The sequence below is a fragment of the Artemia sp. Qi Xiang Cuo genome, chromosome 19 (genome assembly GCF_049724085.1).
Source record: "Artemia sp. Qi Xiang Cuo chromosome 19, ASM4972408v1, whole genome shotgun sequence".
NCBI classification, from domain to species: domain Eukaryota; kingdom Metazoa; phylum Arthropoda; class Branchiopoda; order Anostraca; family Artemiidae; genus Artemia; species Artemia sp. Qi Xiang Cuo.
In genome coordinates, this window is record NC_142812.1 from 45,122,052 (window position 1) to 45,135,621 (window position 13,570).

A 13,570-nucleotide genomic window follows, 5' to 3' on the forward strand; every position below is an offset into this window, starting at 1 on the left:
AGTACAACTAAATATACCTTCAATTTTCTCAAAGTCCAATACTGTTGAATTAGCGACCTTCAGAACAAATACTGCATCATTGATTGCTTTAGTTGGAGTAATGGAGAAAAATTCGCTCCCTGGACCAGATAAATGTAGACTAAATGTACCATTTGATCCCTAGTAAACAGAAACGAAGTCGGTATAATAAGACAAAAAAGGGATTTGATTGCCATTAACCATGAACTTGGCCAAAGAAGAGTCGAAGGAACGAAACAACTGTCCAATTTATTCTAGTCAAATAAAAAAAAACTAGTCTAAAAATAAAACTAACTCAATTTATGTTTGATTTGGGGGAAACAGAGAGCTTTGACTATTCAGTTTCTTTTACCAAATATTTTGCCTGCAGGACCGGAATGAAAACCTCCTACGCACACCTTAGACCTTTTGAACTGTGCTGAAATTTCGAAAATGACCTTGATTTTACTAGGCCCTGCATAAAACTACTTTCACAACGTAAACTTCAGGTCAAAACGGGTACACTGAGTTTAGTGAGTTGTTTTTTTCAAGGCATTTGCCTTTTTTTTTAAAAAATTCTGATAATAAAATACTTTATTTCAATAGAGTAGACTTTTTAATTGCGATTTTAACACTTTTACCTTTTTTATTAGCAATAATTTTCATTGTACTATTTATAATTTCTGTAATAATTATCTTTTTGATACTGACAATTACTGTTTAACATAGTTTTTTATGTTTTTTCTTAAAAATTTGCATTTTTTAAGTTTTTCTAGTTTGCATACACATGGAAGTTATAATTCTTGGACAATAATTCATTATAATGGAAAGCAATGACGCAAAACTACAAGAAAATCATGTTTTCATGCTCAAGTGACCATTTCACAACAATACGCTTTAATATATTTTATTTGTAATTAATTAAAATTCTGCACACACATAGACATGCGTCACATAACTCACTGGAGTATCCTTAGCGTCTCTTCTTGAAAACCAGGGAAAAGATACTTTAGTTCCTCTACCAAATTAAACATTCAAAGCCCCCCTATCCCCCCCCCCCAAAAAAAAATAAAATGAACTTGTGACTCGATCCCTCAGTCTTGGAACAAAATAAGGTAGAACAATCCCACTAAGTTTAGAATTCATCCCCGTTTTAATTAAATACATTCTAAGACCATACTGGCTTTATGTGATGTTCGACCATAACAAGAAAATATAACAAAATTATAATTAAAAAAAAAAACAAGAAAACGAGAGTGATTCTCAGCAAGTGGAAAAAACGAAGCGAAAAGATAAAAAGAGACATTTCGGCAAGGATCTTCACCAAACCTGTCCTCGGTGCTTAATAATAATAATAATAAAATAAAAAAAAAAAAAAAAAAAAAAAAAAAAAAAAAAAACCTTCGAAGTGAACATTAACAAAGCAAAAGAATGCGCTTTTTAAACTAAAGACGGCCTTTTTTTTGTCTTTTCACTTCGTTATTTCCACTGGCTGTAAATCACCATCGTTTTCTTGTTTGTCTTTTCCTAATACGACTGAAAGCCCAAGATAGCCCCTCATGCCCATCGATGAATGGCGAAACTTATCATCTAGAATGTTACCCGCGTGTGCAACACCAGATGCGGTATTATTTTTAGTGCTGAAGTTTAGTGAGCGCTTGGAGTTACGAAAAATTCAAACTTAAATAAGGAAAAAATAAACTGTTGTTAAATTAAAATAGATGTTGATAATAGATTGTTGATAATAAAATAGTCATTATCAGCTTTCCACGCTTTTCCCTTGACAATTCATCTACGGAATACGAACATTATACAAGGCTGATAAAAAAAATTATGTTTAACTTAGAAAAGGCACAAAGAAAATCTCTACCTTCAAAGAACGTGTCGGAGAATTTTGCAAGTATACTGTCTTTTTTTTTTTTTTCAGGATTGAAATATTTCGACTTTTTTAAAGTTACAACATATCTTAGTGGTTAGCATATATACAGTTTTCGTGAAAACAAGAAGCTGTTAAATGGAAGAGCAATAATAAACAAAGAAAAGAAATATATTTCTTAAAATAGATAGCTTGCAAACACCATAGGTAAGGGTGGACATGAGGCGTTCTATGTCTGCATGTATCCTAAATAAACTAAATTTTGTTTTGTAGTACTTTTTGAGCACTGGCAGGTGCATGGGGGAGGGGGAGCCGGAGAAAGGGACTCCACTTCCACCCAAGATTTTTTCTGGTGCTCTCGTTCCGTTTTTTTCCTTTTTCAACTCTTTTTGTAAAAATAGATTTGTTATTTTGGTCAATTATTGGCACCCTTGTCACATTCCCCCCACCCTTAAGATTTTGCTCTAGATCCGCCTTTGTTTTTGAGATCCTTCAATGCTTTTTAATATGTGGATTTTCTTTGGCACATGGAAATAAATCGCCTTGTGAAAGCAAGAATATCGTTACCGCGCTTTTTTAAATTCCGAGAAAAACGCAACTGGAAAAATCAGTTTTTGTGGAGGTGAATGTACTGTAGATAGAAAAACGAATGGAACGCCGATTTAAAGCCGCTAGTAAGGGAAACTTCTTGTTAGAATTTTGGTCCTGTTGAATAAGATTTACTAGGTGAAAATGTCGAACAAAAAACGGATATGACATTTAAGCCCTCCCTTTTTTGCTGCTAAAGTAGTTACGACAAAAGTGCAGAGCTTTTTCGGTTCCTTTTCCTTTTTGTTAAAATTTTTCATCAATACTTTCTCAGGAATAGCCAAGGCTTATCTTAAGGCTCAGACGTGGCGTTTCTACCTTTTTGTACTACTTTGGCCGTTTAAAATGAATTTAATACAAAGTGATTATAATACAACTTCAGAAATTTCGACCACTTGGTAAAAAAAGCAAGGTCTTTACTGACTGCCTTTCTCCTTTCTCATATTTTTTAATGGGGGGAAGGGGGTTGCAGCTTCTTTTTCCGGGAATGCTGTCAGTACAGCAGTGGGTGGGTGGTTGTAGTCTTGATTCATGCTTGCAAAAATACGCTGGTAGTACTCCAGATTTAGAGGAGACTTAAACCTGTAGGCTGATGATCTTTGATTTTTTCCAAAGCCGTATCCAGGGGGGGAGGGGTTACCCGATTTGAACTCCCCCCCCCCCCTGAAATGTTTGTTTGACTCGTAAAAACGTAACAAAATGGACATAAACAAATTTTGTATGAGTTTTGAAGTTTTTGTGTAACACCCCCCTAACAAAAAAAAAATTAGAAACCCCCCCCCCCCCGAACAAAAATCCTGGATGGCCTTCTGATTTTTTCACTAGGAATAACAGGTTTGAAATCCAACAGCTTTGGGACAACAAGAGACTCAACCACTTTTGTGGAAGAAGTGTCTTATCTTGCCTTAAAGTTTACCCCTCCCCAACAATATTTATTTTAGAGACTGATTCGGCAGAAAATGACATTTTGTAACCGACTCTTTTTGAGTAGCCTTGTTTGAGCTGAAATTTTTTAACTTTGTAAAATGGATCATTAGCGTATTTATAGATCTTATAGATCTTGGAGGCCTGCTGAAAATCCAGCACTTTGTTCATTTGTTTTCGTAACTGACCGGAGTTCAATTCTCCGGTCAGTTGCGACAATCTCCGATTTCAAAAAAGTGAAAAATACTCACTTCCGATGCAGCTGAATTTTTGATTTACTCAGCCGGGAGGCGTAGTACAACCAAACGAACTACACCATTAGAAAGCTCGTAAAAAAAATAACTCTAGTAGGGTCCGTAACTCAATTTTGACTAGGGGTGTCAGTTATGACATTCTTGCTTTCACAAGGCAAAATATAGACGGTGCGCGTCAAAAGAATGGAAATCCAAATAGGTATGTAAAACCTTTCTCGTGAGCCCTCTTTGGGCTATTCAGTTGTATTTTTTTTTTTTTTTTTTATATACCCAACTCATTGTTTTAATTTTGAGAAAAAATAATACATACAAGATCACGATCATAAACATGAGCGGAAATGTCACTGATCATGGTTAAGACCAAACCAACTGGAGAATTTTCAACAACTTCGTAAACGTAGTCAGGACTTTCAAAAGTTGGTGTTTCGTCATTCACATCTAATATGATAATTGTAACTTCAATTGTTTCGGTAGATGGTATGGATGACCTTGAAGAGACTTCACTAGCCTAAAAACAGAAATTTTCAAAATACCATAAATATTTTCGATTCGACCCAGGTAAGGCCATGGCTGTTAACCATGTGGTGATTTTGGAAAACGGATCAAACAAAATTTTAGAGGAAAAATAAAACAGAATAAGGTTTAGATACTTTGATTTTAAGGAGATTTTTTTTTTCATTATCTATGTATATATTTTGGAGCTTACAAATACCCAGTAAAGATCAATTGGCAGGGTAGTGGGCTTTTAGCCCACCCCTTGAACAAAAGAAAGAAGTTTTAAAATCAAAGCTTTTTATTACCCCCTCTTAATTTCCAGTAATTTTCATATAGCCGAACTGCTTCCTCCCCCCTTCAGAAAAATTATTGATCAATCCAAGGCTGAGCAGAAAACTGATATTACTAGTTCAGCTTAATACAATTAGCCATTACTATGACATTGCTGATATGTCCTTTTGATAACCTGTATGTTCACATACTTCTTGAAATTTTCATTTCAATGCTCTTAGCCCTACAGACAGTTGCAATAGAAGTAGTAGTAGTAAATGTAGCAATAATAGTAGTATTAGCAGTAGTGTGCACATATTGCCTTTTGGTGAGATGATTTTCCCCTTTAACGATTCTCTGAAAGTTTCAACTTAATATCCAAATCAATTCTTGAGACACAATATTTTGACAATGTGCATACACATAGCATCTTTTGATTTAGTTCAAATTTCCCCTTAATGCTGTAAATGGAGTAGTGTGGTAGTAGTAGTGGTGATAGTTGTCGTAGTATTGACGGCATGCAAATATTGCCTTTTTGATCATCTCCCTTATCATTTCCTAAATTTCCAAATTAATATATTCAGTTATTCCTGTGTTGTACCCTTTTGACAATCCGTATGCACATAACGTGTTTTGATTTAGTTCAACAATCCCGACACTCCCCTCGACATGCTCTGAAATGTTCACCTGAATACCCTTCGTCCTTTTGGAAAGTAAAGTTCAAACATGTATACCTTTCTCAATAACGTATACTATGTGTAAACAATGAACGAATTGCCTAACTTACAGCCCTTGTCTTGGGGACTGTAGGTGGGGGGGGGTTGAAATCCCCAATACTGGACCTTTCAACAATGCTGAACAAAATAGCTCGCTTAAAATTTCATTCGGATATGTTCTGGGGGAAAGATAGGCTTGGGGGGGGGATTGGGGGGGGGAAGATAGGCTGTTGTCCCTGCATTCGCTTTTGAATCTTAAAAAGGGCACTAAAACTTCCGACTTCCAATCAAATGAGTTCCATTCGACCCAACGTTCACTTGGTCAGTTGAACATCCCTCTCATCAAGTCCTGGAGGTTTCAACTTAATACAATTAGCCATTACTATGAAATTGCTGATATGTCCTTTTGAATAACCTGTATGTTCAAATACTTCTTGAAATTTTCATCTCAATGCTCTTAGCCCTACAAGTAGTTGCAATGGAAGTAGTAGTAGTAAATGAAGCAATAACAGTAGTATCAGTAGTAGTGTTCACATATTGCCTTTTGGTGAGATGATCTTCCCTTTTAAGTATTCTCTGAAAGTTTCAACTTAATACCCAAATCAATTCTTAAGATACGCTATTTTGACAATCTGCATGCAGATAGCGTCTTTCGGTTTAGTTTAAATTTCTCCTTAATACTGTAAATGGAGTAGTGTGGTAGTAGTAGTGGTAGTAGTTGTAGTAATATTGATAGCATGCAAATAATGCCTTTCTGATCATCTCCCTTATCATTTCCTGGATTTTCCAAATTAATATACTCACTTATTCCTGTGTTGTACCCTTGTGACAATCCGTATACATACAACGTGTTTTGATTTAGTTCAACACTCCCCTCAACATTCTCTGAAAAGCTCACCTGAATACCCCTCGTCTTCTTGGAAAGTAACGTTCAAACACAACGAATTACCTAACTTACAGCCCTTGTCATGAGGACTGTGGGGAGGTTGATATACCTGACAGGCCTACTGGACCTTTCAACAATACTGAATAAAATAGCTCTCTTAAAATTTCGATTGGATATGTTTTGGGGAATGATAGGCTTTGGGGGGGGGGGAGCTGACGTCCCTCCATTCACTTTTGACTGTTAAAAAGGGCACTAAAACTTCCGGTATTCCTATCAAATTAGCTCTATCTGATCCAAAGTTTATACAACTAACCATTCCATAAAAACCTTATATGCCCTGGGTATAACTTATAACCCTTGTCCATGGGCTCTGGGGGGTTGTGTCCACCCTAAAGACGTTATTATATGGTTTTTGGACTATTGGTAACAAAATGGCTATCTCACAATTTCAATTGAATGTATTTTTATATAAGAGGATGTCAGGGAGGGGGGCTAGTTGCCCTCCATCATGTTTGACTTTTAAAAGGGAACCAGAACTAGGCTATATATTTCAAATCAAATGAGCCTCTTCTAAAGTTCGCACGATCACCCCTTCCATAAGAACCTTACATAACCCTGAGGCATAACTTACAACCTTTAATCCCAGACTCCGTGGGATTCTGTCCACCACAAAGGCCTAATTATATGATCTTTGGACTATTTTTGAATAAATGGCTATCTCAAAATTTTTATCGGATGCATTTGTGGAAAATAAAACGCAGAGAGGGGGTTTCCCCCAATCACTTTGACTCTGATTTCCAATCAAATGAGCCCCCTCCAGAGTTTATACGACCACCCTTTCCATAAGAACATTATATGCTCTCGGGGCAAAACTTGAATCTGAAAAAGACTTTGAATCTGAAAAAGAGTACTAGAACTTCTGATTAACAATCCAGTGAATCCATCCGAAACTTATACGACCACACTTTCTATAAAAAAAACCTTATATGCCCCTAGGACATAACTTACAACCCTTGTCCCGAGAGCTGCGAGGAGGTTGTCATCCTTAAAGACATAATTTCCGGACCTTTTAACTACGCTGAACAAAATTACAATGTCAAAAATTTTGATTGGATGTGTTTGAAGAAATGGTGAGCGCGTGAGGGGGTTTAGTTCTCCTCCAATCAATTTTGACTATATGAAAGGGGCACTAGCCCCTTCAATTTTCAATCGAACGAGCCTTTTTTGAAGTTTATACGAAAACAAATGACCATCTCAAAATTTCTATAAGTTGTATTTCGGGAAAATACGAGGTGTGGGGGGGGGGGAGGTGGTATCCACCCTACGATCACTCTGAATCTTAAAAAGGGCAATAGAACTTATGATTGTCAATCCAATGAGCCCCCCTCCGAAGTTTATACGATCATCCTTTTTATATAAACCTTATATACTCCTAAGGCGTAACTTACAACCTTTACCCTGAGGGCTGTGGGGGGGATGTCATCCTCAAAAACACTTGGCCCTTTCAATTTCCAATCGAATAAGCTCTTTTCTAAGTTTCTACGACAACTTCTTCGAAACGAAATGCCCTGGTCTAAAACTAAATAACCAGTGACAATTTGCAAACACGGAAGAATAGAAATTTAATTTTCTTCCTTTCAGATAGTGCGAAAAAACTACATAAAGGGACCAAGAAGAAGATATGTAGGGCAAAAGTGATTTCAAATATACCCAGGGTTATTTGTGAGACTGACCTTTAACTCGAACAAGCAGCCCGTACGATTTTCTAAAGTTTTCTTTCAACCCTTATCATGGGCGTAGGCAGCATCTTGTCTGGGGGGGGGGGCAGCCGATTCTGTGATGGAGGAGGGGGGATCTGAAGTTATATCAGTAGTTCACGAAACCTCACATCACCAGCAAGTTCTATCTCGAAATCTTTATTGATCAATAAGGACCAAAAATCAAAATTTATAAGCTTCAGCAAATAATCTTCTTCCTACTTCCTACATTAATCTTCTTCTTACAGCATTAATCCTACTTCCAATTTCCAGAAACCATAAATACTATAAAAGCGATTTGACAAAAAATGGGCGATTTTAAATATCAAAAATGATATATCTATACGCCTATATCGGATCAAAAATCAATATTGAATATCGAAACGTAGATATCGATATTGGAACGATATTTTAAAATTTCTGCTCATTTCTAGTTTTTTTAACCATCTAATAATGAACATCCAACAGCAAAATTCAACATACAAAAAGTTCTCGTTAATATCTTGTGTAAATTCAAAGTTCTAGGGAGGGGGCTTCCCCCATCTCTCCTAGACCTATGACCCTGATACAACACGTGTTTTAGTAGTTTTAACAGTTGAGCCACACGGGAGACCTAAATGTTTCAGAGGAGAAGATGCGGAAACAGTTGCTGGGCCAACATTGGTAGTTGTGGGAGGTTGCTGAGACGAACCGTAGACGAGAATTGATCGCTCGCTAAATTTCATAACAGACCTCACAGAAAAGGGTTTATTGAACTTCTCAACAGAGAACGAATAGCCTGTGAATGAATAACGAATTAAACGCGTTTGAAATATCGATCACACACACATACAGATTCTTTTTCATCATCCAACAGCAGTAAAAAAATAGCAAAAAAAAGTTGCGTGTGCGTTTTATACGCCCAAGCCTTCGTGGAATCCGAACTGGTTGTCTCCATGGCCGCACCTTGTGTCGATTTCTTGGAAGATTTAGCTTTTCAAAAAACTAACCGATAATGGATCAAATGGTAATTGTTATAGACGATTCACAAACCTTCAGGTTTCCGCCCTTTTTAAGACACAGAAAACAAGACCTTTCAAAAGGGCAATTGGAACATATTGCTGAGCTATACAAGCATGAAATAATAGTGACATCTTATTGCATAAGATGTGGGGTAGAGGAAAGGAGGTGCTCAGTTTGTACCCGATTCGTATCCTGGGGTTTCACCAGGTTTCATAAGACCGATTTGGATCTGGCGAACAGAAAGCATAACAATGACGAAGTTCTTCTGGTGGTCGAGTTTTGACGTATCATCCTCTGATCAGCTATGTTTCTGTGTCCCTCTTTTGACCCTTGTCGAAGGCACTGATACAGAACAAGCGACCTTAAGAGCATGCTTCAACTCGTCAAGAAGCAATCAAGGTCTGGGGGTTCCCTTTCAGTGAAGTAGACAGAAGATGAAAAGGGATTTAATTTTCATGAGCAAAGAATCAAGTGTATACTGAGAGAACGATGAATCCTTGTTCCCATGAGTACTTTCGTAAACCAACAAGTTTGTTGGTGAAAGTTACATTTCCTATGGTACTCTTGTAAACCGATTGGGTTTTGTTTTATTTAATGAAGGTGACATGTTAATGGTGATCTTGAGATGTAGATGGTCGCTTCACAGGATGACGTCTGAGACGATATTAGTGGTAGCTAGAAGCTCCGGATGATCAGACGAGAAAGAATCGAGGTTCGAAGCTGACCCAGAATTGGTGCTTTTTCGCTTCTACTCAAGTCGATTTTTTACTCGTCTGGATTGTTCCACAGTTTGAATATTTTGTGCCTACTTTGCACACTTGGACTAGCTATGATTGCCCGCACATCTACTACACTTGGTCGGGTTTAAACACTCCCGAGCAAAATGTTCGAATCCATGGCAGTTGAGATGCCCCTTGGTTTTTTCAGTCGGTAGAGTAACATAAAAAAAAGAATGCATTGTTAAGGTCTTAAAACACCAGTCTTACTTGAATCATCAGCCTTTAAACATCAGCTTTACAACTCTTAAATTTTCGGAGCGTGCCGCAGAAATTACACTTGCAACGAGGACAAAAATTTGAGAAACATCAAAATCAGTGTTCTGTTTTAATATTACCTGCGTACTAGGTTTTTATAATCTTAATCCGAATTTTCGTACTGCTAGCACTGCCGTAGCTGCATCGTCTGCATAAAAGAACTAAACACATTTATCTATAGAACTAAACATTTTCAAACTGTTAGTGGTAACGAACTGTAAGTAAGGAGCGATTCGGCTCATTAGCAACCGAAACTCTGAAACCGAAATTTTAATATCTTAGGTACATTAAAAAAATCAACTTATTATTCCGATTCCAAATATAACCCATCAAAAGTTACGAGCCTGAGATTTATGCTGGACTTTCAAAAAAGGGGAAAACGCACCTTAAACGTCAAGAAATCTTAATAAAAATGACACCATCAGATTCAGCGTGTCAGAGAACCTTGTTGCAGAAGTTCTTAGCTCCTTTATAAAAAAATGTGGAAATTCGCATTTTTTGCCAGAATAAAGATTACAGAATACAGATGCGTTTTTTTTTTGTTTTTTTTTTTCTCCAGGGATGATTGTATAGAAATAGTGGTCCTAGAAGACCGAGAGAGGGCGTATTCGAACGAAAATTAAAGCTTCTAGTGCCCTGATTAAGTGACCAAAAAGATTGGAGGGCAACTAGTCCCCCTCTCACCCGGCTGTTTTTCTCAAAGTTGTCCGATCAAAATTCTGAGGTAGTCATTTTGTTCAGCATATTTGAAACATCCAACAACTATGTCTTTAAGGGTAACATGACGCCCACGGCCCGTAGGGAAAGACCTGTAAGTTATGAAATTTACCCATTGTTTTGTTATTTTTGTCATAAAACCGACGTTTTTTTTCATTTTTGTCAAAATAACAACCCTGTCGTTGTTTTGTTATTAGTATTTGTTATTCGTATGTATAGGTATACAGACATTTTTTGGGGGATATTTTGTGCTTGGGGTGGGTTTACATAGGGAGACTTTACCGTGGGAAGGGAAATTCCCGGCGGTGAACACTCCAGGGGAATTTTTACAAGGGAAAATTTGGCGGAATTCCTATAGGAAATTCTTTTTATTTGTCTTACTTTCTCTTTTCAAACTCAATTTTGCATGCGGAGATTTTCCGGGGGAATTATCGGGAAGCTATTTTCAGCATGTTTGGATTTCTGGGGAGAAAATATCCATGAAAGGTATGATTTCCAAATTATCGGGAGAAGGATTAGAAATTAAAGCCTTTTTCAAATGAAAGTGTGCTAAGGAGAATTCTTCAGACTGAATTGTCCGCAAGAAATTTTACGGAGGTGGGAATTTTCAGTGAGGATGGAATTGCCTGGGGGCGGGGGATTTCATAGGATGGAATTGCCTGGGGGCAGGGAAGTCCTCGAGGGGGGGGGGGTATTTTAGGTGGGAGGAAGTTTCCACGGAGGAGTTTCCCGTGAGGGGAGGGAATTCTTTATGAAGGCTGATCCAAATTTACCGGCTTTATTTGAAAAACAACCAGAAATTATAAATAAGAAAACAAGTTTTTCCAACTGAGAGTAAGGAGCAACAAAAAAAAATAATAAACCGTGTTCATTTAATGATGAGACATACCCAACCAACTTTGCCACAGTTCTTGCACTGTCAGTGCTGATATCTATTCAGAAAGGATCATAAAAGGTGCGTCCAACATCCCTCCGAATCCACTTATTTCTTATAAATACGATCCTTCTTATTTATATTTCTTAAACGTGCGAATTTTTTTTCTTTGAAAAAGAAAAAAAGAACAGCCTGTAAAGATATCGCAACAGCACAATTCCTCAACATGGCATTTTTCCTATCCGTATTTACCACTGAACTTCCACCATCGGTGCTGCTATCTATTAGAAAAAGATCATAAAGTATCCTTCGACAATTCTAAAAGTCGACTTTTTGATATTGATATCAATAAAGAATATTGATATTGTTTTTAAAATACAAAGTGACCCTTTTATTTTCCTTTTACGTCTTTAAAACTCTTTTAAGAACCAGCCGCAAAAAAAAAAGAAAAACGAAAAACAGCAACAACAAACCTCTATAGTTATCATAACAGCGCCATTCCTCAACATAGCACTTTCCCTATCCAGATTTGTCATTGTGCTGACAACACCAGTGCTGCTGTCTATCCTAAAAAGGTTAAGAGTGTCTCCAAGAATTCTATACTGAATCGGATTGTCAACCCCTCGGTCACCATCAATAGCTTTAGCTGTCAATATAGGCGTATTTATTAGGATGTCCTCAGTAATGCGTGTTACAGCTGGTACACCAATAAAAACAGGGCTTTTATCTTCTTCATCAATAACACGAACGAAAATAGTTACTGTGGAATTATTTATCTGAAAAAAAAAGAATATATAGAATTGAAAACATAATTTTTGAAAAAACGCTTAAAAAATACAAATTCAAAGATTAGTTCGGCTGCACTAATTCAAAAGTTTATGTCACGAATTATACATTTTTTCAAGAGAGCAAAAAAAAAAACTGTTCAATAAGTTTTGAGTGTTTCGAGTTTTATTGCTGAACATTCGTTTTCCCAAGGAAGAATTTTATAGAACCTTCAAGACAAGACAAATAATTTGATTTTTTCGAAATTTCCGAAATCTGAAAATTTCGAAAATCCGAAAATCATTTCAGAAAATGATTTTTCTGAAATCCAAAATTTCAGCTTTTTCTGCCACTCAAAACAGAATACAATAAATCTTGGTAAACAAGAAACTCATAGAAATTTGTCATTAAGAGTATTCCGCTTAAAAGGGGAAGTTATTAATACCCCATGGACAAAAAGTGTCAAACAACTCCGTTTGAATTACAGCATCCAAAATACCCAAAATAAATGCGACTTTAGCACCTAATTATTACAATTTTAGGATTTAAATTTTGCAATATAGCATAAAAGCTGAGAGATGTGCTTTGGGTTTTTCAATCGTTATTCAAAAGATTCAAGGTTCATTTTATAGAAACAGCTTTCAAAATTTGTTTCTAGACTGCGAGTAAATTACGCTATTTTTTACAATAGCGAGTCAACAAACTACAAACTGACAAAAAAGGGAACCAAAAACTTTGTAAAATAATTGGTGCCGCATCTGAACAGTTCGATTTTATTCTTGATTCAGGTAGGCAGAAGTTTCCTTTTACAAAGGAATGGCAGCAAAGAACGATGCTTCTGACTCGTGAGTAGTGAGTTTCCGAACTTGAGGATAAGTTCGTATCTGTGCTAATGGAGAAGGCATTTTAAGCGACTGAGAGCGGACTCATAAAACACATAATCTGCACGTACCACCTAGTATTATTTTTGCAGCACGTTCCTGCACAGTTTCAATGTCACTACCGAGATATTCTGTATTGTGCACTCGAGAGCCCCAGACCGGACATGCTTACTCGAACAATGGCCGCACATAACACAGATATGCCAGTCTGAGCTGCATTGTAGAAAAACCCAGGTGCCACTGAGTAACCAACGATCTTAGGCTGTCTTTACTAGGCTTGCAACATGTGAAAAGTGATACTGAGTATAAATGCGGTTGGGATAACTGGGTACCATGGTTCAGGAAAGATTATTCCCATGACGTCAGGTTATACCATGGCGTCAGTTTATACAATGACGTCAGGTTACACCATGACGAACATTTATTTCTATATGGACGGTTTTTATCCAGCCTTCTAGCCATGGACGGTTTTTATCCAAAAAATTTTGATTTCAAATGCTTGAGATTCCTATTATTTCTGCTTAAATATATTAA

At 36.9% G+C, this 13,570-nt stretch overlaps 1 protein-coding gene across 1 annotated transcript in view; it reads right to left on the bottom strand.

The window, feature by feature from the left end:
• Cad88C (cadherin 88C) overlaps nucleotides 1-13,570 on the bottom strand; it is a 99,310-nt gene that overhangs the window by 27,019 nt on the left and 58,721 nt on the right. Inside the window, exons 4-6 of the mRNA XM_089105430.1 lie at nucleotides 11,864-12,166; nucleotides 3,950-4,147; nucleotides 18-159 (exon numbers count right to left, since the gene is read on the bottom strand). Of these exons, the coding sequence (XP_088961556.1) occupies nucleotides 18-159; nucleotides 3,950-4,147; nucleotides 11,864-12,166 (643 nt within the window). The remainder of the gene's footprint in view (nucleotides 1-17; nucleotides 160-3,949; nucleotides 4,148-11,863; nucleotides 12,167-13,570) is intronic.